This window comes from Hylaeus anthracinus, unplaced genomic scaffold (assembly GCF_026225885.1).
Source record: "Hylaeus anthracinus isolate JK02 unplaced genomic scaffold, UHH_iyHylAnth1.0_haploid 0, whole genome shotgun sequence".
Taxonomy (NCBI): domain Eukaryota; kingdom Metazoa; phylum Arthropoda; class Insecta; order Hymenoptera; family Colletidae; genus Hylaeus; species Hylaeus anthracinus.
In genome coordinates, this window is record NW_026533254.1 from 10062064 (window position 1) to 10089524 (window position 27461).

A 27461-nucleotide genomic window follows, 5' to 3' on the forward strand; every position below is an offset into this window, starting at 1 on the left:
GGGTGCACGCGGTGTTAAAACATTCACACTACGCCGCTCACAAATAAAACTTCTCTCTCGACTTGGCAAACAACGCGGATTTACTCACGGATTTGTTGCAACGGAAAACACAGACAAAGGTTTTGTCAACCGTTTACTTCGCAACAACCACGGTAAAGTCGTTGGCTAGAAATAGAACCGGTGGCCGTTAGAAATTCAAGTCGATGAATTAACACTTTAATTAGCGTTCTATTTAAAAGAAGTTTACAACTTGGAAGAGGACTTTCTGCGTTAGTATATATTAATGCAGGAGATTACACGTTAACTCGTGGGTACTCTATTAACCCATTCACTGCCAGACAAATTTAAAGCGTAATTCTAGGTTATTCGTGTTTAGTACCACCACTTCCAACACGCGGTTCCCTTCGCGCCAGGTAGCCAACGCTCTTTAATGCAGCGCAGTACCCGATCGTTTACCATCATCTTAACTCTTGTGAAAAACGGTCACCCATCTTTTATTGCACACCCCGCGAAACGCATCTTAACCTGAGTTATCGCGCGCGACGACACAGCCTCAATGATTTTAGAAAGTTGGCTTGTAATCTACATTATTATTTTGATAATAAGAAGTGATATTAAATTTGTTGTTTTAAATAGAAAATTGACGATCTGCTTTTGCAATCATTCGTGACTCAAAAGGTTATAAACATTGGAATTGAAAAGGTACATATGTTCTGAAAATAAACTTAGTGTGGGCTTTCTGCTCTAAATTTATTCGCAATTTAAAAGAGGTCAGAATTCAGAGTAAGGCCGAATGCGTTTTTATTGGTTACACAAACATCAGAAAGAAGAGCAAATAATAATAAGAAACGACTGGAGAAAAAACCGTTCCAATTAATTTCGTTTAAAAGTAACCAGAAGTAAACGGATCAACAGTATTTTTTTCTACCTCCCTCCCCTTAAAAAAAAACTAGCTGCGAAAAGCTTAACAGTAAAGGAGAAGAAAAGTTGAAGTGCGAGTGGAACGTGAACACCAAAGTTCACCTTTCAGCGCGCGTTACCGTTGAAAGCTGATTTAACGCCACGCGAAACATTTTTCTGGCCCACTTCAAGACTCTCTTAAAGCGTTGCAGATATGGGGGCGTAAAAACGCCAATGAAGACGTTTTGGGCGGTTTCCTGAATTTTGCATACGACCCGCGCAACGTGCAATTCTGCTGCGAGCGTTGCTATGGACGTTACGCTCGTCCATAATGCAGGAAAGCCAGCCCGCAATCCTCCAGGCTGCATCCGTCCAAAACCAGACGTCCGCGTGGATTTACGAATTGATAGTCAGGAAGAAACGTCGAGTTGCACAAATTTTGATAGTTCGGTCGCTGTAGACTGAAATACATCGGATGATTATCTGCGTGCGCATTAATTAAATCGCTACAGCAAATTTACGAAAAGTGTAACTATTAGGTTGTTGCATACGAAATGTCCGATTATGTAGAGAAAATTTACATGTCTGTACTTCTAGTGAAAATCAACTTTATTCGGCAGAATAAGCACCAGCAGATATAGTGCATATAAATAAACGAATAGCGTTTCGAATTAATGTACCACAAACAAGTAACATCTGCCACCACAATGATGTAGCAAAATGAAGATAACTACGAGATCGAATTATAAGATATTTCATGTACAGCAGAACCTAATAGATACGAAGTGTGATGGAAATAGAGTCTGAAAGACCCAATTTTGGTATCCAATCTTCCACATAAATTCTCTCGTCCCCTGTCCGTCCAAACTAAGACTAATACCAAGAGGGTACCTCGTAACTCTGTCTCTAAAAAACGCTGGAAAAAAAGTCACAACCTAAGTCCCTACCGTTCTCCTTAAATCGTGAGAAAAACAAAGCTGTAGACGAGAACGAAGAGAAAGAGCCGTCCTTGCCGAAAAAAAAAAAACGAAGAGCAATGAGAAAAAGATGGAGCAGAGAAAAAACACGTTGAACTGATGGCTGAAGAAGGAGAAAGCGGGGTGAGGACACGGATGAATGACATTCTCCTTGTTTCCTCGGCGTTATCGAATATTCACGGTCCCCTGCAATATTGATGGACTCCCTTGTTTACCTCCCTGGTCTCGTTTGCTCATGGTGCGCTGAAGTGTCGATCCTATGGGACGTCCGGCGTTTGCCTCGTTCGCGGCGCCAGGTTCAACGACCTGGATAATTCCTTTCGTGTTTCTCCTTGACCGATGTCAGCTCTTTCTTGAGTTTCCATTGATCACCCCGGGGTTACTTTTGTTCCCTCGAAGAAAGGGCATGCCCCCTTTCGCGTGGAATTGAAAAAATAGCGACAAAAAAAGGGCAGGGGAGAGACGGTACCCTCGTCGAATCGTTCCTCGGTCGAGGAACAAAGAGATACCAGGGCAAAGGAAGAAAAAGCTGACCATAAGTCACGGACAATGGTATCCACTGAAGCTTGTAATTATAACACCTAACGTCTTTGTACAGGGCAACGTTAAGATCAGCGCTATCGAGCGGGTTTTTAGGGTAACTCATGGGTACCTTTGTCAGAGGGAGTTAACCACCACATTTAATTACCAAGTAGATCTCTATCTTGGTGTTTACGACGGACGACGCGGCTAGATCGATCGCAGTTCACAGTGGAAGCTTTATGCTTTGGTTTTTCTAAGGATTTAGGTGAGATGGCTGTTTGTTATGAAGTCCTTTCAGTCTTGACAAGAAATTCTTAATATAGAACGATGTGATTAATGTTACAGGAAATGCTCCCGTTTCTAAATTGTAGTTGAAGAAAAGTATAAAAGTAGAAATAAAATTTTATTAAATTTTCATTTTGTACCGCGTTACTTTCGACATTACAATGAATATCATTTATATTCAAGCGGTCATAGTTGTCAGATGAACATTCAATTAAAAGTCTAACATTTTACGCATAGCATTATTAACCTATTCAACACGTATCATTATATAAAACAAATTCCCTCGCTCATGGGAAATTCCTATTTTCGAAACCTCAATTAACAAAATTGCCCGCGACGGGTGGCACTTTAAGCTATGCTAATTAGAGGATTAATTAGAGTAAACTACTCTTTCGCGTTCTCGTGCTTCTACGTTTTTCACTGTTTTCCTAATCTACTAATGCACTCACGCGACTCCCTCGCGCTTCTACATCGGATAATCAACCGATTAGCTTTAAAGCGTCGCAAACGTCGTTATAAAAGGTATTTTTAGACGGCTATATACGTACGTGTTTCGCGTCCTAGATTGCGAAGGGTTTGAAAAAGGTGAGCCCTCCTATGACGCATTCTGCGAAACTGAATACAAAGCGCGAGCGAGTTCTTTCGGATGCGAATGCTGGGCGAGCACCTTCCAAGAGTAAGCGCCGGATCTAACCGATTCACGATGTTTCGTTTAGGGTGGAAAATACTATCGTTGACCTACAAACTGGGCAAGGTAACGCTGAAAGGGAACAGTGATTATTCTTTTCAATTCCTCCGCCTCGTACGCCTCGCGTTGCTTTAAATGCGCGAGCGTGTAACCAGACCAGCGGATTTTTACACAACGCTTATAGTGCTGGTGGAAAATCGCTGGTCGGACATGCCAAAGGTCAACTTTTAATAACGGAATTTTATTTAACACACTCGTGGTTTTGTTTGTTCTATATACGTGCACTTGTATAAGGGAGAATTAAGTATCTTTATACCAGGGTGTAATTATTGCAATTTCAATCTGATTTGTAACGTATATAATTTTGACTAACCGTTATGTCTTACGAAAAGGCAACACTCAATTTTAATCAAAATATTTCGGACGGGGTGTTACGTGATAATGTAGTTACAATTTTACTATTTAATAGAACCATAGCAGCGAGAAATATTGTTTGTACCTCATAAAAACGTATCTTCTCGTTAAAATACAGGCAAAAGATATTCTGAATACTCTACCGTGATTCAAAGTGCGATTGCCAAAAGTTGCGTCGCAAATTGGGAAATTCGCGTGTTAAACGTCTGTTAATTGGACAATGCGAACGTGTCGCGGCTGACGAGGGCATGTAAAGAGTTTTATCGAATGTATATCGGTAAAATGAAAGATTGAATTAGCACATGATTGCGCCGACAATTGAAGAGTTGAATGGAATAGGGGCATTCAGATAGCGAATTTATTGATTCAATTTCGTCATAACCCTGTCCCCCTCACGCCCTTCAATTTTAACTGCCGACAGATGGCACGTTGATGCCGTCAAAGTTTTCGAGTTCAGTCTCACCGTGGTTTAGCATAATCGATGAGCAGCCGCACCGATATTACCGGGAGGAGCCATTTCATTAATCAGTGAACATTAAATTGTCGTGTTTGTGCTCCTCGGCAAAGTAATTATTGCTTCGAAGGATCCGCCGTGTCACGAATATGTTTAAAATCATACAACCGAGTAGTGTTTGCAATTAAAAAATAGAATTCAACAATCGCAGCATTTTCAAGTATAAATTACTTATATATCTGAACGTTTCGACACAAATTATATTTGAGAAACATAAAGTGGTCAAAAAGTACAAAGATTCAAAAAGATTTAGCATGACACGATATTACTTTCATGATTATTATATAAGATCAATATCGCCACAAAAGTTTAAACGCCCCTCCCGAAAACAGACAGAATACGTTAAATAAAGGAGACGGAAAATCTAAACCAATCTTTATAGACAAGGGTGAAAAGCGTCGCGACGCTACATAGAGACGTAAAGTAATAAGAAACGGTACTCGTTTAAACTGCTGCAACGGGAAGCGCCGCGAGCAGAAGAGTCAATTAACGGAGACGGGATGTTCTCGTCTATCAGATATGACTTAATTCTACATCCAGCGCGACTTCTTTCCCTCCGAACTCCTTATTCCCGATCAGCTCTGCCTTGATTCCCGCCTAATCCAATTTTTGTCCTCGGGGGATCATCGAATGGTACGCGCCCGGACAATACTTCTACCCTTTCTCTATTACCTGTAAATTTATTCCATTCCGTCGCTTCGTTGCTCTTTTTCCTTCGCTCTGTTTTCTTACTTTTCCAGGCCGTTCGTTCCATTTTTATTCCCCGATATCGAGTCGCTTATCAATTTCCTTTTCGTTATTTTAGCGTGGACTCGTTTTTTGTAAATCATAAAAAACGCGCGCAAAGGGGCCGGGGAGGGAGGGATGGTAACGCAATTTCACGAACTATAGGGAAATCGAGTTACTGTCGTTCTGCGTTTTACGTATACGCGACCGGAACGCGCAACGAGTGCTAAAAGAATAACATAGTAGCTGTGGCGGAAAAAAAAACTAGATTTGTTCAAAGACAAAGGGCTGGAAGGATCGGTGCCCATCAGACACTGGGAGCATCGAGGTATGTTGATCCCTTCGAATTAGCACGCTGTAGCCTACGTGGATTTTGGTATTATTTCTAGCTACAAAATAATTAATTTATCAACACGGTGGCTGTCAACATTCAGCTGGAAAACCGCGGAACAGGTCTGTAGAAATTAATTTACTGCAGTGAATTTACTGCATGATTTTAACTAGTGATAATGTCGAATTGAAAATGTGTGGGTTTGTATTCGTGTCTGATCCAGGTAAAATTTTGTGCAAATCTTGTACAGAGAGAATGTATCAAACCTGAAAATGTGATATTTTTCTTCAAGAATAATTCCTCGTGCTAATATGAATCGCGACCATCTCCATTTTGCGATATCAATCTTCGTTATCGAAATACATGTAGCTGAAGTTTTTACGACGTGTGTGAACGCATACGAAGGTGCGTGATCAGCTGACTGACGTCTAAGTGGCGGGCGTCAAGAGACACATACGTGAACTTCAATCGTTTATATCGCGATAAGGAGGCTTCCGGTTATAAAACGGTAAAGATACCTTCCGATGTCATTTGAAGACACATAATTACCAAAATATGTTAAAAGGCAGCATCGATCACCTCGAAAAAGACCGCCGGTTTCCCCAAACTTTGTTTTAACGCGTCAAAAACGTTTCAAAATTTCTTTTAACGAGTCAAAGCCACGAGCACCGAAAGCAAACTCATGGAAACTATTGTTAGAATTTTTCCTGGCAGACTGCGAAATTTTTAAGGGAATATAACACGAGTTGACAATGACTTTTTCACGAAGAGAACGGAAATTCTTCTCTCGCCAGGCACGCGGAGGCTGCGTTATTGATTTTCTGTAGGCGCGTGCGGTTTTCCACACTCCTGGCTCTGACTCGCTTTCAAACGAAACGCAATCGTAAACTTTCTCGATGACTTGCCCTCAGGTGCATCGAGTGTGACGCAATCTTAATCTGGCGTCAAACGATTTACAAAAAAAAAAGGCTATTATAATTACAATGATTATTGGAAGTTTTAAATGAAACTTTATGCTGAATTTATTTTCGCAAAATTTTGAATTCCTTTTACCAAAGAACGTGTAATTATACATCGATGTATTTCGATGTATTTCAGCTTCTTCCACGCGGTTCTTAAACAAATGTCACAGTGCGGTCTCAACAAATGCAATCAGTATTCTTACGTGAAGTCTTCTGATCGAGCAACCTTCCCCCCGCACACTATAAAAGTTATAGAAAATAATTTCAACCAGCTGAGAACCCTCAGCGTGAAAAGTCTGACGAGCGATATTTCCTGAAAACCAGCAAAGGAAAAATAAGTGTAGCTGTATCGATCGGTGAAGAGTATACTCGAACTCCATCGCAGCTACATTACAGCGTATGAAAGTATACGTATCGCGAAGCGAATGAAAAAAAAAAAAAAAAGAATTCGTGGGGCACGGGAACAAAAATTTAATTAAATGCGCACTGTCCGTGGCGTGCGACCCGACCTCGTCGTATATTGAAATCGAATCACTCATCTATCACGATCGCCTAGCTGCCCGCGCCACACGCCAATGTTTTCCAGAATTTCGGAAATCGCTTTATCCGCGCTGTCCGCGGATCGGGTTATAACGACAAAAATTCGAATTTACGATGATTTCGAAGAACCGACATCCGATATTATCGAGCGCGCGACAGACTTTACTCGAAAAACAAAAATTCGTCTCGTGGAAGGATAACAGGAAAAATACATAAAGCGAATTGGACCGACAAAAATGAACCATTCTCGAGGAGATAAAGGTTCAAACAGCGAAAAAACTCTCAAATTTGAGGAAACAAAACTATAGCGGTGTATTGTACTCCAGAAGAGTACTCTGAGAAGATTATTCTAACTCTAATGCACCTACAATGCACATGTACGAGGTATTATCCTTCTCCTATAGTTATTGATATAAAATTGAAAAATCTGTTTGTGATTTCCTTACAATTCCGTGTATTTTGATTTAATCCAGATGAAACTTTTTTGAGGAGTTCTGGCGGAGAGCGTAGGTTACTTATTTTGTGGAAGTATAAGTTGTAGCTATTATTATATCAATGTAAGACTAGTTGTCAAATGTCCAAATCTGTAGTGATATCATTTTTATTCTTTAGTCTGGATGACGCCACAACACTGCGAGCCTAACACAGAGCTGTACCGAGCTTTACGCAAGCTCGAAGGCAGTTGAAGTGCTGTAGGTTGCAAATAGGCGTGGATCGTCTTCTCCGATGATAGCGAGGAACGATAGGAGGATGAACCATAATTGCTTGGACAAAGGCGGCGCGATGCCTTTGTGAACGGATCGTGTTATCAAAACTCGGCCAACTCGAACCATTCACGACTTAAACTGAGACACTTACGCCTGATCAGTGGGAATATCTAAAACTGGATAATTGAAAATCCTGCGATTGCATCTCGAGCGCTTTTGGATGGAACCTAGGCATTTAGGGGAGGAAGAGGGTGGGCTGCGTTTGGAATCACCGCTCGATTATTCGTTCCCTTGACTGCATAATTAAACTAAAGGTCTTAAGAGATCTGGAAGATCTGTAATCTTCGAGAATTTGCAATCGATTAGGATTTAAGCGTTAAGGAATTAATTTGGAATTTATTCGTAGGCTTCAAATCGCCTTTGTTAGATTTTTCATTGAAATCTATTACAAAAATTAATCTCGTGATGGACTCTTCTCCAATACTGTTGTTACTTGATTTATAATTCTGCGAGTTTGTTAGATAGTTGAATAATGGCTACATCAGCAGAATTGACGCTCTGATATAACGCCAAGAAGTCATTTTTCAACAGTCCGTTTAGAAGACGTATGTACTTCAGGCACAGAGAGATCTGTGTGAACTTACATTGTTTGGGATGGTTTATACGGTTTGAGGATCGCAACTACTGCGAACTTCCACGTGACAGACCAATACGATAGATGAGCCATACCCCTACAAACAGCAGTCAGAAACATTAAAACTTTATGCGGTAGTTCTCGCAGAACTTTGCCTGTAATCAGGTCATAACCCGGGGCTTTAGCAAATAATAACTTAAAAATTAAGTTTTGCGAAATAGACCTCAAAGCACTCGAAGTTCCATGTCATAGTCTTCACTGGAATGAATTGTGTCCATTTTTATACCTTCTACGTCGCTACAACGACTTCTGATAAATTGAAAATTCGTACACGATACGTATGAATCAGCCGTTTCTCGATGTACTTTTGTATTATTTCCTATTTAAAAAAAAAAAGAAGAGAGGATCACGAGTGAGATACGTCGCGACGCACAGTGCACAAAGATAACGTTACTCCCTCAATCGTTAACGTATTAATCCCCTGAATTGGAACTGATAATTTTCTATATTTATTTATTTACATAGATACCACGGAAAATTACGTTATATCGGTGTACACGGCAGACATTCCCAAATCCAAACATATTTCCTGGCTTTATCTCGCACGGTCGCCGCGTGAACAGCCAGAAAACGAACGCGGGATGGTAGGTAAGCCGAAAGTTTATGGTCCTTGGAACCATTGCGATAGGAATCGCAATTTTTGCTTTACCGTAGACCAGGTTTAATCGCTCCTTGGCAAATGACATTTTGCGTTTCACTTATCAGGATATTCGCTCGATACCAACACCGTAACAATATTTCCTTCGTTGCTGGATCATTCTTCGTTTAACCCATTCACTGGCAGGCAAATTTGAACCGTTTTGCCTTGGGAACCAATATTTAATACAGATGTGTAATCTAGATTATTATTTTGATAAAAAAAGTGATATTAAATTTGTTGTTTTAAACAAAAAAAATTCACGACCTTCTTCTGCAATAATTCGTGAGTCAAAAGGCTATAAACTTATCTCTTGAGTAATTGCGATCAATTTGAACTACAAGATATCTCGTAGTTGGCAGTGAATGGATTAAACTATTTCGCGATGATTTTAAAAATCAAGTTTCCTGCAAGAGGAAATTTCCATTTTGATTTTCGCCAATTCGATATAGAAAGGCGAGTCGACACCATGGAAAGTATCCAACGTCTACCCACCAGCGATAATGTACTGACAATGATAGATCTGTTCAAACGATGTCGTCTATCTTTCTTGCAAAGATAACTGTCCAATATCGAACGTTTAACCGAAAAAGTAACAAAACTAGTATTATACTTTGGATCGTGAGCGATCGAGCTTGAAAATGTACTCTGTTTTTGAAACAACCTGGAATCGAAATATATTTTAAAAATATTGGTAATAAAATAAGAAGTTTTGTACTCTCTTGCTTTAAATATATGAATAAATGTAGGGTCAAGGTACAAATTATTTGTTGTTCAAAGTATATTTTTAAGTCCACGAAACATTTTCACATTCAAAGATAAGAAAACAAACGCCACGTGAAGCAATTGTTTATTTCGAAAGAAGAAATTTGTTGCTCGCAATAAATTTAGTTCCAGGTTACACACTCCAGGGATCTCGAAATTGGGTCAGGTCGCGATAAATGGGGCACCAGTGTATTAAAATATTTATAGTAATGCTCCCTACATCGCATCATTTACCCAACTCAAATCGAGTGGAAATAAAAAACTCTCAGAGTACTATACAGAAGACTGATATCACAACATTTTACACCATCTATTTCGGGTATGCTAATTAAGAATATCTGTCATTTAATTCTTAACAAATTTTATTTTTACTTCTCATACGACATACGCAGTAACAATTGTTCATACGACGTATCGTTAAACGACGCACGCGTTCAATTATTTTATCGTGCGATCGATCCAAATGAATACTCGATTCGAAATGAAACGAACACCGGAGTTATGTAAGCTCGGGCTATTGTTCGCGATAGATAACACGCATATGGGCAATGTCGATCGATGAACAATTCCAAACACTGTATATTTCCTGAAACTCAATCAAGAATCTCTTTTGTCATCGTGATAAGCGAACTGTTCGCCAATAACTGGCGAAATGCGGCTCGACGAAGGCTTGAAAATTGACTCCATCGATCGACGAAAGTTCATTAACCAGTACATTTGGTACATCTGGGCTTTGGAAATACAAAAACAAAAGAAGAAAAAAAATTCAAAACAGTGAGTATTGTCTAAAAATATCGACAATCTTTGTCATCGTGGCAGAACTGGTTCACTGAACTCATGAAGTATGAATAGTGCACTAATTTTAAACGTCTCGACTCTCGAATCAGAGTAATCTTCGGTAACTGTGAATTATGTAAATGTATTTATTCGATATAAATTGAGTTTCTAGACAAAGAAAATTGAGAAACTAGAAAGACTCCGAAAGTGAACCAGACGAATCAACCAGACGAATCAACCAGACGAATTGCCACTTTAACGAGCAATTTTGACGACCAATTGAAATATGGATCCTGTGCAATAAAGTATGATTAATTTCTTAATAGACAATATTTTTCAAATTTTTTCGAACGGCCTCGTTTCCCATGCCTGTTCCGCGTACTTTAAATTAACGAGTCGGCCATTTTGGCGAACAATATTCGTCGGGCGACGGTGCACCCGGGGGACTACATTTATCTCCGCGCACAAAACTTCCCACATTAATTTCGGCCCCTTTTAAATTCCTGGCCCGACTTTTGTCAGCTTTCGCGTAGCCGTCTCCTTTGTCAGAAACATTAACGAAAACGCAAGTTATAACGGACTCCGTAATAAGGGCGGTTAGATTTCGGTTCCGGGGGACGAGTTGAACAGAGAGAAAGGAGAGGAAGAAGGGGCCAATTTATCGTGACACTGAATCGCCAAGAGGAAGAGGATTGCGATAGAAAGTGAATAATGGGAGCAAGAAAGCTGGGGGATTCGGGATGAAAGGAAACGAGAGGGGGGGGGGGGAGAGAGAGAGTCGTCGAGACCGAGAGACACGAGAGTCGGAGAAAAATGGGTGTATATAGAGAGTCGCGAAGAAAACGGTGGATAGTCCTCGAGAAACAAAGAGAGTCGGAAAGAAACGGAGATGGACGGTTAGAAAGCAACAGAGAGAAACAGTGACGAAGATTCAGAAAGAGAAACAGAGAGGAGGAGGGCGATGAGAATGCACAAGAAGAAGACACAAAAATTGGGTACAGGTTGCTGCAGGACAGGGTCTCTCAAGCCTTACCTTCCGGGTCTTTCAATACCTCTATTCCTACGAATCAGAACACAGAAAAACCAACAGAAATCTTTCATAAATTGCCCTCCAATCGATCAAGTGCGAGGCCATTTTTGCTCGCACATATAAATACCAAAAAAAAAAAAAAATTGACTTCAATCCTCAGGGTACACACAAACATCCTGCAAAAGTGCAAGTCTGGACTCGCTAGTTATCTCTCTAGTTTCTTTAATAAAAATTTCATATTTCAAAGAAACCATTCTTACGAATCCCTTTATTTTGATCATTATCAAGTGTCGTGGGCCTCGGTTGGAGAAACGCTGCTGCACAAGCTGCATCTACCGATATTATTTCGCTGAACCGATACGTCTTCGTGGACAAGACAAGCAAAGAGAAACGGGAAGCGGGACGCTCGTTCCGCCTATACAGCACGTACCGGAAATTTACAATGCCCTGGTGACTATGTCCACGACACCACCACGACACCTTCGACTGGCTTATGCGACGTTGGTATCTCTCGTAGTATGCGTGGCGATCGCCATATGAACGCGGAAAATTAACTTGTCCTGATCAGCTTCCTCGGCAACACGTTTCCTCGCCTTTCACGTGCACACTGCACGCTTCGGCTCGAGATAATTCGCGGAGTATAGTCCCGGTAATACGTGGTTTCGCGAATTATCTTGCGAAAGCTGTAGAATGCCATTCACGAAAGAAGCCATGATTGATTTCCTCGTCTGTTGTGAACTTGAAGAGTTTAATCACGCATGTACGGCATGGAACAGAGTGTGCCATTTGAAATTAAACTTTAGAATATGTTTGTTGCATTCAGTGATGCTGAAACGTATTCAAAGTGGAAGAGATTTAAGATTAAATACAGGAATGGAGTGTTTAGTTTGCTCAGAGGTATTATTAGATCGCTTGCTTTTCGGTTTTCAATGTTTAATATTCATTCTACGGCGTCGACCTTTCTTTGGGACCTCTTCAGGAATAAATTGAGTGATTCATAGTTAATGTTTGGTGACGATAAACGAAGTTGGGGTTAGTATAATAACGTTATTATCATAGATATATGAATGTCTATGGTTATTATACGATAATTATTCAAATGAGGAATGCATTTGTTATTCGATACAGGTTGTTCATATTTACGTACGTCATGACTGAAACATTCTTCTAAATTCTACTCTTGCGCATTCAGTGAAAGAAATGGATTTGAAACGATAAATAAATGTATTCATTTAAAATATATATGGATACAGATATATTTCGATGGAATGCAATGATTAATATGAAATAAATTTAATACGTATGTCGTTTTATTAATCACAGATTATATCTCAGATTTCAGTTATCATATGTTATTAGAGCGCCGAAGCAAACGAGAATGCTTCAATTTTAGTACGGTACATACTACATTACTACTAACAAGTGTTTATCACGGAGATAGTATTCGTTAAGCTGCTCAACTGTTCCCTCTACAAATTCCCTCTGCTATCGCTTACAAAGGAACTAACAATAAGCCCGCCCCAGTTCCTAAAATCGTGCTGCACAGTAGGATAAAGGGATATGGTGAACTTCTCGAGCATGCTCAAGTGACATATTGTGTTCACGGGAAAGTAAAATCCCCTTTTTTAAAATTGAAAAAGGAAACTTGTCGTTTTAAAAGAAATGTCCTTATATAATTACACATGAATACACAATTTCCATTGTAAATTTATTTAGTCTGTTTTTGTAAAAAGTTGCAGGTTCGGATGAATTCCAAATTCATATCGCAAAAATTACCTCAGCAGATCATTCCCTTCCATTCCTTATTCCTCCGCCTACTATCGAAGCTGATGAACTCTACTCGATAAATTCAATCGGTTTCCCACAGAACATAATCAATTTTAAAATTCTTGCTTCGGTTTCCATTCCAATATACAATTATCCGTGTTTCTCTAACATCCTCTATCTATGTACTTGCCTAAATATTTATCTGCATTCGCAATAAAGAAATACTGTTCACGTAAACGAATAAGCAAGTGCTTTACTTTGTAAAAATTACCTCAGGAGATCGTGCATCATCCCCTATTTATTCAGCCACTGTCAAAGCTGATAATCCGAACTAGCAGAATAAAATTACTTCTCCTCTAAACATAATCGAATTTAAAATCCACGCCTCGACTATCTCACAGAAGCCGATACCGTTTAACGAAACGCAAGAATGTACAATTCTCCGTGCCCGTTTAATCGGCATTCCTCGGCTTCTGTTCGCTCTGTCCACTTACGCGTACCCTTCTTCTTCGCGCCTCGCTTAATTTACAACTTCGCTGTATCTCTTCCGGCCACTGTACGTAAAGGGTTCGTAACGTCTCCCCCGGGTCTGGTCCCCGTGGGAAGCTCGGAGGCGAGGGATTTCTCGGTTACACTCAAGGATTTAAGTCGAGAACAAAGGATCTCTTGTAGGGGAGGCGAGCGTCGCCGGCTTGGATTTCGATTACGAGATAGATAGGATCCACGTCGCCCAGATAGTTCACGAACGGGTGAAGAACTTTCGGGGCATTATCCCCTGACCATTAAATCTACGGGTTGACTATCATAATGCTGAGCCAAGGAACGTTTGGCCAGCGCGAACCTATTAACTTCGAATTTGCTGAAATCTTAACTGAACGGAATGTGCATTCTTTTGTTTTAGGTATGTTCAGTCGAGGATGCCTTATTCAGAAGATAAGACTAATGGTAAATGATTACAACTAATTATTCAATTTTCTGCAAAAAGTTGTTTCATGCAAACGTGAGTTCATATCAATACTTTACTTAACAAAATTTATAAATGCTAATGTAGATGTAAACTAACACATTGTAGGTCATAAATGAAAATTTTGTGTAAAGAGTAATAGGATTTTTACATATAAAAATATGATTTGTTTCGTGATAACAATATTATATTAAATAATTTTAGTTAAGACGTCTTTCTTATTGGATTACAAGTTTCATTCTGGTCGTAACTAGTCGTCCAATATTAATAGTATATTAAATCCTGCAAGAATATTGCAGTTATTGGAGAATATTAAAATTTGGAAACATTTAAATAACATAGAAATGATAGGTAAAATTATGCACAAAGTCTCTTAACCTCGTTGGGAGATTGACAAGTGACACGTGTCAGTGTCAGTTAAATTATTCATTATTAAAGCCGTTAATACCGAAGCAGAGTTTGAAGAGATATCTAGATATATTGACGGTATAATATTTCAGAAGCTATCCTGGTGTTTCATTAACAAACAGCAGGTTTATTTTTATCGGACTTAATGTCAGGAAGTGCCTTATAAAGGTCAGTTAATTATCTCTGCGTGAACAACACTTTTTTATCAATATTGAAACCCGAGGAACCGTTATTGATCGTACCATTTCTTTTGGTTATTTATTTAAGTACAGATTTTCAATTTGTATAATTATATAGGTTGCAGCGATAGTAATTAAAAAAGTGCCATTTTATCTAAATCAGATCTAAGTTAGATACACGTTGGTTGAAAAAACTCGATTTTGTATCTGAAAATAATTTCAATTAATCCACTCAATAAATAAACAAAATATAAAAAATAATTCATCTACATAGGTACAGTGATCGTACCCCGTTGTAATAATTATGGAACAGAGAATTACAAATAAAGCTATAAATAGTAATGCCAGCAAGGTTAACAAGCCAATCAGGGATGCTTTATACCGCGTAGACGCGAAACGACGCAGTTCTCAAGGAAATGTCTGAACGATTATGCGATACATCGAGCTAAACGGTAATTTATAAACAAACTTGTGCGCCAAACTTTGATAACAGTAAAGCGAATTACCAGACTCGTAGCTGCGACGTTATCGTTCTCTGCAGGAAAGTCGCGTTTGGAGTAATCGTCCCCGAAGCAGAAGGAAATTCCAAGTACTCTTGGATAATTACGATACGACTCGCTCAATGGCGGTCATTAAAATTTATTACCGAATGAGTCACAGCAATTTGTTCGCACATAGAACGAGCTGCTAAACGGCTTTCCGTTCCCTTTACGCGATACTGTTCTTGATTTCGCTTTGAAGCCCACGTCAAAAATCCTACGCTCCTTCCCGTGCAATTATCGAGTCCCTACTGTTCCGCGATTAAACACGAGCGCCGCCGTTTATTCCTGGATCTTTCTTTGCAGGAAAAAACGAACGAACGAAAGAGAACTATTTAATCTGCAGGAAAGTCGCTTTTGCGCTCCTCGTAATGAGTATGTAAACCTTCAACTGAACGATTCGTTTCCATGTAGGCAATATTTTAGAGCGGCCTTTTAAAGCAAAGCTATTAAATCCGTGAGCCTCGTGACTTTAATAATAAATACGTAAATCTGTAATTGAGCAATTAATTTTCATTTGAAGAATTTTTGGATTACCCTTTTTAAAGCAGAACTATTAAATTAATTGAAGAATGAATTTTCACGTGGGCAATATCATATAAATGTCTCTGGCCAGAACGGTAAAATTATTTTATCATAAATGATAAAAAATAACACATGAATGCTGGCGCGTGACTACGTCATAAAAACTTGTTCTACAATTCCTTAATTGCATACAGATTATACATTTAAACTTTGTATGTTTACTATTAATTATTCATGCACTTGGCGATAAGATATCTAATACGTACCATTCAACGTGTATTAAATAGCACGAATAGATAAACTGCCTAGCGAGTTGTAAACAGTCCTGGATGATAACGAAATTTACATCATAAATCGATTTCATTATTTATTCACGTTACGACAGCGTGACTAGCGAATGAGAAGAAGGACAGAACTTTCCTGCAGACCTAAGACGCGATGATACTATACCTAGTTCTGCTATATCGTCTGTCACAAGTGTTGAGCTATTGTTAGAAAATAGAGCCGTGGTTATTTTTAACATGTCAATTGTACATTATTTGAACAGCCAACAACCGAAGGAGAATAATATTTTACGTCGCTTTTGTTTGATTACAGTAATGAATAATTATTTCAGCGATCTCAGCAAGCATTTAACAGATGATTTGTTCCATAAACTCGATCGATCTAAAGCTTTATTTGAAGGAGATTAATTTGTTCTTTATTAGCAGAAATTGAAACGTTTCGACTTGAACAAATTAATACCTAGTCGTCGATATCAACAAGAGGAACCAATCTACACCTCGACATATTTGTAATTAAATAACTAACTCGAAAAAAAAGTACCAACTTATTCGTGCCTTACAAATAGCTCTAAAAAGCAAATTCTCAGTGAAAATCCATGTTTTTCTTTATTTTTCTTCCAATAAACCAACATACCAGTAGCAGAACTCGCGGCAAAACTCATAATCATAGTTCCACCCATAATCACATACACAACATTGCGATAGTTCATGGGATCTACGTTACAGTCGATAGAAAATACATGTGAACAGCCATGAACGGGAATACCGAAGAAATCGTGAACGTACTGTCGTTCTAGAACGCAATTCCACGGAATGGGCCGTCGAATGCACGGGATGCAAGTATGCATGCAATTAGAGCAACGCCTAGAGAGAGTAATCGCAAAACGAGGCGTCGATGCGCATGCACGGCTGGAACGTGTATTCGCGCACGATACACAGGGCACGCAACCACGAAGGACGGAAGCATTCTTATTCCCGTTATCGGTTTTTCGCTTGCTCAGTATTTCACTTCGCGTCTTGCCGATAAAATAATCGCACGTAAAAATTATAAAAAACGCGTTGCGTGGCGTTACGTGACGGCTGGTTAGGAACGTCGCCGTCGGTCGTACTGCGCCGCCGACCGTTTCAACATTTACGACCGTCTCGGAACGTCGCGTAAAATTTTTATCGGCATAACAGCGAATCCTTAAACGTTCACGGGCTCATTTTATTGCCATTTTTAGGAAGTGGAATTGATCCTTCGAGATAGTATTTAAATTTCGGTAGACTTTAATGAGTACAGGTCTGGTCTAGATCGGAATAGAAAATTTCCTACATAAATGAATCTAATTTAGAGAGCGTAATACATAATCGATACTTTGGCGAAGTAGCCAATAACTCGTTTAAGCTTGTTGCACCTATAAATAGCTATCGAAAACAATAAAGTAAAACCGAGTTTGAGGCTACTGCCCTTACACTTCCAACTTCGCAACTGTACAAATAAAATGATAACGCCGCGTATTCTCTTGGAAACTTACACTCAGCTTTAAACCGACGATAAATCAGACGTCGATTAACGAGCTATGGGTAACTTCGCATGTCTCGGCGTGCAAGCAGCTCCCAAGTAAGAAACTGGCTTGTTTCCAAGACCTTTCCAATCGCCTTCTCCCTGAGGATGATCTCGAACTTCTCAGCTGGCCGATCGTCCATCGGCGCGATAACGAAAGCTTTACGAACCCGAAGCGCGACTTCGAGACTGTCCTTGGTCCACTGTTATCTCTCATCTACTACTTTTTTTTCGCCTAATTCTACGCCAACGGAGGAAGTAACCGGAAACGCAGAGAAAAGGGTGTTTCTTTTTAGTCTTCTGTCTTAAGACCTTGACAATTCGTGAATTTGTCTCTCGGACACTGTTGACGATAGCTTTATCAAATCAAGACGAGTATTATTGTTCGTCAAGGAATAGTAATTTTTGAAGGAATTATGAGAGTGGAAGCGGTTTAATAAAAACACAACCGGAAAAGGAGACATATTGGTGGGCCTGGATTTTTCAAATTCTCGTAATCCGAAACAAAAACAAATGACATGGTCTAGCATTCGGTGTATGTGGAGGGGGTAAGGCCAGGAATATGGTGAAACGATAATATCGAAAATTCTTGAAATAGCAGCGCTTCAAAGAGAAACAATAGAACTTTGCAGAAAAGGTGAAGCATTTTTGTAATTAAAAAAAAAGATCATTGCGAATATAACATGGAAGAAGCGTTTACTTCGTACATGTACACTGCCGCTCAAAGGTATATGAACACTTCCTTGATCGTCTATTAATGAAGATCATTTGTGTTTCTTAATTTTCTATATTTTATATGTTTACGTTTCTATATTTTGTTTGCGTTGCGTTCGAGAATATATTTTATTAAATGTCTCGTCGTCGTGTGTACCAATTCAATTTCCACGACTACGCTAATTTTTCGAACTTCAGCGCAATACTTCAGGAACATCTTTGAAAGCCCTAAAACTTCTCGAAAATCCCAAAGAAAAATCGATGTTCCCGAAGTTCCAAAGTAGAAGACTCCCTCGAACGACTCCGTTCTGCGAGGTTCGCGGGGAGGGGGGAGGGGGGAGAGGGGGCAAGAAAGAGACAGAGGGGGGAAAAAGAGAACAATAGAGCTGGAAATTTCAAAAAGACCTTACGACCTCGCAGAGGGGATAGGAAGGACTATCGCACGCGTTTGCATATCCTTAGGTAAACCCTCTTGTTCCTTGAGCCAAGCCGAATAGCGGGGTTGTGCCAGGAATGCCGAGTAGAAAGTTTCGGGGGCGACCACCTATATCGCCCGAACACGGAATACCTTAGAGATAAGATCCCCTTGATTCGGGAATTCTGAATTCTCGAGGATCCTTCCATGCCCCTATCCTGAAATTCCTACTAAAGTTCATCTTACTGCATAAACATCTTGGACAAAGGCGATCGTCGGCTACTTCGTGATGGGCTAAGTCAGAAATCGAAGGCTGAGTCGATAAATACTAGGTTCCGACGTTCGATCTCGGGCACTGGACCGTTCTCAGCTAGTAAAGGCTTCATGCTTTGCCAGCTATTCGGAGCATGTATACAGAATCAGCTTTCAACGCTAAGTTTCGATCCTAGGCAGCCTCTTTTGACACTACCGGTGACTACGCTCGCCTATCATAGCCTCGTCGTATCCTACCAGGTGACTGTAGTCGCTAGAAAACTTCTTGGAGAGTTGTTATAAGTCCGAAACAACCTATACGATTCCTTCGCAAATTCTCTACTAGAGTGTTTCCTATTAAACAGTACACCCTGTATACCGTGGTATCAAATATGTAGGAAGTTATGTCGCTCACTGTGATAGTGACATAGGTACTCGTGTATTCATAAATACGTCTAAAAACCTGCCAAGCAGCTTTATGACCTCAATGGTCTAAATTCCATGAACCTGTTTTCACGCAATATCTTGGGAACGAAATCGAGGCAAACCTCTTGCGCAGCGATTGTCATTAAACGACGTACACAGGCCAGAAAAAGATTTCAATGATGGCAATTGAACACTTTAACGATCAATTTACGTCATTCGTGTAAGAAGCAACTATAGATATCGTTTAGGCTTCAAAGGAAATCTAATAACGCAATCAACACTTATAGACGCGCAGTTAAAAAATGTTGTGTCCGTTGAAAAGCTTTCATACTCGTTTGTTACGTGAACAAAGATGCCTGAATCACACGTTTCACAAGTCGTCTAAGATAATAGCTTTGAATCTAATGTCTCATACACGCATGACTCGAGAGATTGCGCGTTATAAAGAAACAAGGTATGTATACCTTGGTCGCACTTTTATCGCTCAGCCTACGTCCTGGATGATGAATCGGTAAACACGCTGTGCAAAAGGAGCAACGAGGTAAAAGTGATGCAATAAATGGATAACGACTGTTTCGTCACGTTTCCGTCGCGAATCCACCGCGGAGAGAACAGTGTTCACGGCCGTGTCTATCGGATCTAGAATCCGCAGGGAAGCACTGGCCTTACGGGGGACCGCGTTTTGCGGAATGTTCTGTTTCTCTGTTACCAAACTGCTGTTTTCCTTGTGAAATCGACTGGAGAACTTTGCAAAAATTCTCCCAACATCGTAATACACCGAGAAGTTATCACATAGTTATCTCCACCGCTTCCTGAAACTGGACACGCCGCGTTGCGTCTCGGTCGCTCTGTTTCCCATTCAGCGATCAAATTTCACATACCTGACCGAGAGCTTCCTGCTAAACGTGCAATGGCCTTTTTTTTGAGCCAACGGAACAATAGAAATAGGTGAAACAAGTATACAGTGGGTGTAGAAAGTATTCGTACACCGATCAATTTCCAAAAAAAACTATGTAAAATTGTAATTTATTACCTTATTTTTGATAAACAATGACATTCTACATGTTCTAGGAAATCTCTAGAATAGATAGATTACAAACAAAAAAATAGCTATTTATGTAAGTTGCGAAATTAACAAGAAAAAAACAATTAATCGATAGAAATATTGAAGCAATAAGTATTCGCACGACTGTTTAAAAGTACTTTCCTGGAAATTTCATGTTTTCTAATTCGCACGGAGCAATACAAACTCTGCTGTAAATGGTTCGTCATAAGAATCGTACAAATACTTATTGCTTCTATACTTTTACCTACTTTTCGCATTTTTTTGTTAATTTCACAAATTATATTAACTAGTAAATGTTGTTTGGACTATATCTATCTTAGATACTTTCGAGAATATGTAAAATATCATTGATTATAAAAAAACAAGTCAAGAAACTACAATTTAATAAAAAGTTTTTTTGGGAAATTAATCGGTGTACGAATACATTCTACACTCACTGTATTTAATTAGAGGAGTAGAGATTGTGTATAGAAATATTGATTGAGAGATCCTTGTGTACAGAAATTTAATGTAATAATGAAACTAAAGTAATAATGAAACTAAAATGTGAGATCTAATAGACCGTCACTAAAGTATTGTACATTATGCTGCATGATTGACTACCTTTCAACGTTTGACGAAAGTTCTTACGTAAACCTTGCTTATTACAATAATACCTCAACTCCAATTTCTCAATTAATCGTGATTATCCGCAACAGGAATGTAACGTATTATAAATGTCAAATTCGTAATAGTTGCAACGTACCGCGTCGCTATATTAGACTAATAACAGTCGTAAATTGTCACCACGAGTTGGATAACCGCGGTATATTATTAAGTCAATTGCATTAGAAATCAGAAACTGAAGGAGACTAGCTGAATTCAGTATTAGAGACCCGATGGAACCATAAACTTTCCTCATATAATTATAAAAAAGTTCGTGGACATGTTTAATTGTTCACAGAAAAAGGAATTTTCTCCCTCGAAGAATATGAAGAATAAAAAGTATCGATATCTCGGTTACTTTTGATCCTATCGATATTTTCAATGGAATAAACAAATTTTGAAAATTTAATTTACAATAACTTTTGTTATATACGTTTTTGCTGTAATTGCAACGGTAAACAAGATATACTATGGTTGGTTGTTATCTTAAATCATCACGCCATATTCATTAAGAATATCTACTATCAAATTTATTTAACATATTCCAACATGTTTTATGCGAATATCTACTATTTTACACCTTTTTTGCTCGACTGCCTCTAATGTGCTCTGTAAATGCGCCAGCATATCCTTCGAGTATGCTCTACAGTGTAGAGTCTACACCAAACAGCACTAAGGAAAAGGTCGCTCGCGACGTTAAAATCAAGACGTTATACCGTTTGGTTCATGATTGTAAATTTACCGGAAGTGAACTTAGTTTCCCGAATGCGGTATATAAAAATGGCCCCAACGTGCCGCGCCTTGAAGATTCCTCGAACTTCCATTCGCAACGATCGAGGTTCCTCGAGGTATTGAAAACTTCGTGAAAGAAAAATCGATTTTCTGTCCTTGAGATATAGCTTCGAGGTAACAAAACGACCTACTTCTCGGAGTAAACTACATCTTTATATTCCGGTTGCGTTACACGATCGACGATGAATTTTTACATGCACGAGGTTCACGTTTTCCCTGAAGAAGAAAATTAGAAAAACGATATTCCGCGATGGCAGTAACTTATTTCGGATATTTATAGGAGTCATGTAACCCATACAGTGCCAAATAGTGAAGACTCTGTGGCGCAAAGATTTTTTTTTAGTAGAAGGAGGTTAGTTATTGCTATAATAAATTATAGGGAAGATCACGAAAAATGTGTAGTACATTTTATTCAGATCTTAGCTCCATGCGTCTTGAAAATAATATATTTACAATAGAATAACCTTTCTCATTTGATTTCGTATCGTCACATCTTGAACTATATTTCAAGTTAACTCTTTCCCCTAAAATCTTGGAGTAAACTTTGTGAGAAATATTATTCAAAGTATTATAGAGAAAATTCCCAAATTTAGGCACCATTTTGGTTCAAAAGGTGGTGTTGCCCATTAAACACGGGAAGTGTAAGAATAATCTCCACGTTTTCTCTTTTATCATTCGCTGGCGGTTCCAGATAGACAGTGGCGCGCTTACGAGCGACTATCACCTTCATGCATCGGCCACGGGTCCGTAATTGGGATTTCCGGCGAGGGTAATTTTACGATTTACACTCCGGGGAAGAGGAACTCTCTTACACTCGATCGAACACAGAAATCTTTGTGTCCAAACACAGCTCGATACAGCGACCGTAACGAACACACGCGGTGAATCGTCGATTCAGCGACACGATAAAATTTCTGAAACTCGCACATGATTCACCCGATAACATTACAGGGAATTCCCCTGCTGTAGCGACCGGTGATATAGATTTAGAAACGTTATCTCTGTTTTCTCGAGGCTTCGTGACTCATGAAATCCATTCGAATCCTAATGCGAATCCGCGGCACGTGTTGTCAATGATAAAACCGTCCGATGTGCATAGCTGTTTCGTATTTAAAAAGGGTGTACAGATTGGATTGCCTTTGATATCGTAGGCAACTTTGAATGCACAGAGTTCCAGAAAAAATGTAACATCCGAATTAATGTTACTGTGTATATTATATTTCCATTAGAGTTAGTTGGGATTACTATGAACCATAAGATGGGAGTACACAAGGCATATTTTGAAAGAGGATGTTGATACGAAGGATCATATCGACATTGAATTCGCTATACTAAAGAGGACAGAAGAATCGACTTGGCTGATAGGAGAAGTTGAATATACAGTAAATTTGTAAATAAGAAAGAAGGTTTGGTGAAAGAGTTATTTCCATCTACAAGCTGGAAGAAAATCAGCTTCTGAAGGTCACCGATCTCGCGGAAGTGTGCCTAACGCAATTCGCAGCCGAGAAAACGGCCTTGAACGGCCAGCTCATTCTGCATCGACTTCAAGTGCACTTTTACGAGTTTGACCCATAACGATATCGAATTTGCATACTACGATACACGCTACTCTTTTTTTTTTTCTCAAATCTGACAGAATTGTAAATAATGTTATTGATCTGTACCTCAGAGTCAAACAATGTTACATTCAATGTTTAGAAATTAATTATTTTAAATAGTAATGAGATGCATAATATTTCCACGTATTTTTACCGAATTTCCAAAAAATGTGTACCGAACGTAGTTTATCTATGAGATATAGGAATGTATTTATTTGTTCCTGTTGCTGGTTTCAAGAGGCATTTAATTACGCAAACGAGGTTCACTTCAATGTCGCCATTACTAGATAAACATTTCTAGGAGCATGACGTCGAATATCAAGTTTAGTCGCAGATATCAACTCTTGATGTAGTAACAACCGAATTGGCCTTGTGTGCTTTATTTACGTTTATGTATGTACGTATGCCCAAGTGATTGCCATTGCATCGTTATAACGAGAAAATTACTGCCGACTATTAAATGGACTAAATAAGCAAGAAGTGTAATAAAAAAAAGCGTAAAACTCCGTCAATGACGAATGATAGGTTAATTAATTTAGCACCTGGCTTTTCCGTCTGCATGGTTTCTATTATCCAATATCAATTTAAAAATATAAACACGTCGGTAAACAGAAAACTCTATAGGTTTACTCAATTTTATCGGTATAAGGAAAATGTCACCCATAATCGTGCTCCAATAATAGCAACTAATGTTGTAAATAACTTTGTAAAAGAGAGAATTGATATGGTTGCTCCGAAGCAAACTTTTATTAAAGATTAAATTTTGCTACATAATATGATCATTTGGAGTAGCTTCCATTGTGCAGCAGGTTTCATTTTCAAAACAAAGTCAATACCTCATCAAATTGTATCTTGAAAGATGGTAAAAAATTCACATTTGTACAGAAATGAGGAATTTAATATTCACTAATTTCATTTGAAAATGAAATACTTGAAAATTTCACGCGAAAACTTATGGCATTAAATGCAATCAAATGAAGACGAGAAAATAATCACTATCTTGCAACTAGATAACAACGCACCTACAGATTCCAGTGTAAACAAAATTACCTTCAAGCCGAGTTATGGGTGTCAGCGCACGTCGCTGACTGATGCTGATTGCATAGCAACGCGGAAACAATTTAACAAAAAACACTTTCTGCCTGAATAATACGTATTTCGCGCCGTGTCCTCGTGTTAAATGAACAAAAAATATTTGAATACGTCTTAATATCAAAGTCTGGCAGAAAAATGATCTTGTCCCACATGAAAGTCAAAAAATGACCTTGGGAACTTCCAGGAAAAAATACGATTCGGAAGACACGTAATACGATCCTTATCAGGCCTGCTAAACCAAGTGGACAAACAGAAAAGAATTTTTAGATTGCTTGCACGAACGATAAAAACAATAAGAACGAACGAGACATCCTGTATTCTGATAAGAGATAACGGTGCAACGTAGCTGGAACCATTTCGTTTGAAGCCCATATCTCATGCAGGCTCTGATTTTTTTTACCAGAGATGGAAAAACTTCTTATCTGGATTAAAATTCCAAGTAACGAATACAGAAACAAGTTTCGTGCGTTAATTGCTTAATAAAAATATAAATAATGATAAATATTCAACAGTAGCTACTCCAAAAACCTGCAGGTCACGCATCGTTCTCGATGACGTGTGCGCTAAATAATTTGACGTAACTAACACACTTCTATACGTCAGTTTAGCCGCTCAAATTCGAGCGCCGCAATTGATTGTTTTCGTCGGCCGTCTGTCGTCAAGGGGTTAACGAGGAACGCGAAAAACAACGATTTCTGAAAGGAAGCTGTGCACTTGCCTCCCGTTTCAAAAGCATCGCGGAGAAACGGCGCGAGACACGTTGGTCGTGAAAGGACGATTCATGAGATGCAGAGAGGAACGCGTACACGCAGCTGGCCGCGTGCACGGATACACGCGCGTCCATATGACATGGAGCAAACAGTACATTTCACGGGCCAGATGTCGAGCGACACAGGGTACACTCGAGCAAAACACTGAAGGTATCAATGAACCGATTCTACCGAGAACAATCAGCCTTACCAGATAGGTACATCACATTTTCAGAAATTAACTCTTTGTGGCACGCGATTATAAAAGAAAAATCAAATTCAAGCTACACAGAAATGCAATGTCAACAACTTGCTAACGGGTTTTGACTTGTATACATTTCTGATTCCACTTATTGTACTTTCAGCGTTAGTTCATAATATCGTCACATTGATGAAACAACTTTCAATAAAATAGTAAAGCTAAGCAAAAGGTGGGATAGTTTTTAACCCACCTAACTTCAAAGAGTTAAATCCGAAAAATTGAGAAATATTCACCTTTCGACTGGCTCCGAAACTTGCTAGCTTACTCACGCGCTAAATGATGTACGATTGGCTAAAACGGAGTCCAGAAACAGGATTCAGCTGAATCATCTCAAGACTCTCAGTATAAGAAAAAAATATTGAAAAACTTGGCGTCGATTCACGTTCCCAGTGGGGAAGGATAATAATGACCTGGATGTCCAGTGCAAGAAATATTTTCCAGGACCGATTAGTTCTGAATTAAAATCTGAATCTGGCAAAGTTCGGGATGGCTGAGATAAAAAGTGAAATAATTGTGTACTTACCGCTCTCGATGTAAGGTACCAGCAACAGCAACAGCAGAAAGGGAACGTATCCGTACGTGTCACTGATCATCGTAACCATATTCTTCTCTCACAGTTGGAAGCCGCTGGCTAGGTATATTGGCACCACCTCGCGCGTACGTGCGAACAACAATAAACAAAACAACGACGCGACGACGCGAGGAAGTAGCGGTTTCGGAGCGGTTGTCGCTCCGGCGGTCGCAACAGGACACGGGTTAACACGATGCGAGGACGAAAGATAACGCCTGGCACGTATATATGAGGCAAGGCTCGATGACGCACCGGTGATCGAAGATATCTGGCCGACGTTACGAATATATTTCACCACTCAGCCAGCGTACCACCTAGATACAGCATAGCACACACTCGACTCCGATTTCACTCGCGTTACCTTGTGAACGCGCTCCGTTGTTCGCGCGCGCGACTTTTCGGAGCAGCCGAATCATATGCGAGAAGCAACGGAAACCGAGGATGAGAAATGACAAAACGATCCACAGCCACGGTACACGGCACGTCCTCCCGACACGGCCTCGACAACTTACGCCATCGTTTTTCCAAACGAGTATTATCACTTTTAACGCGGACGGTCCTTACCACCGACGATCCGCCCCTCGTAACCTTTTTTCTGTCGCACGGGATATAAACGGTCTCCCTCGCTCCTCTCGATCTTTTCCCCGTTCGTTGCTTCGGCGTTGCTCGTTTCTTGGTCGTCTCGCAACCGTCCGTGCCAGCTGACTGCTTTCCTTCCTCACACTCTTTTACGAAACGTACTCGAGATTTAGCAGACGCATCGCACCAGCAACAAAACACACACACAACGTTCGGCCAGTCGCCACCATCGCTACTGGCAGTTCTGCCACCGCAGGAGCTTCGACTTTCCTGCCATGTTCACGGTTTGCTGTTCTCTCGCTCAGAACCGCGCCACCAGATGGCGACAATTACTACCTGGTCATTACTGTATCCAGGGCCGACTCGAGAATGCGCGGCGCTCCGTGTCCGTGGACGCGTCAACCCACGATTATCGAAACATCGATGAAGGTGCGCCGTGTCTCCAAGGCGCCAAATATGACATTCAATTTGAAACACCCATCTAAAGAGAAATTGAGCGCAGAGCAGTTTTAAGTTCAAGGATAATATCTTTCGAATTCGATACAAGCAAGCAATGTTTAGTTTTGCATTTCGTAATTAACAATTTTATTTGATTATTCTGTTTAGGGCAGTGATG

General features: G+C 39.7%; 1 protein-coding gene across 4 annotated transcripts in view; it reads right to left on the minus strand.

Annotated features, from left to right (window-relative positions):
* LOC128887451 (disintegrin and metalloproteinase domain-containing protein 10) overlaps positions 1-27206 on the minus strand; it is a 118215-nt gene extending 91009 nt beyond the window's left edge. For 3 of the 4 annotated variants that reach the window (XM_054143353.1, XM_054143342.1, XM_054143332.1), the window contains exon 1: positions 26219-27205. In XM_054143353.1, coding sequence (XP_053999328.1) covers positions 26219-26297 — 79 coding nt within the window. In that variant the 5' untranslated portion in view covers positions 26298-27205. Of the gene's footprint in view, positions 1-26218 lie in introns of all 4 variants that reach the window. The other variant, XM_054143362.1, reaches the window with a different exon arrangement.
* Between the last annotated feature and the right edge of the window lie 255 nt (positions 27207-27461).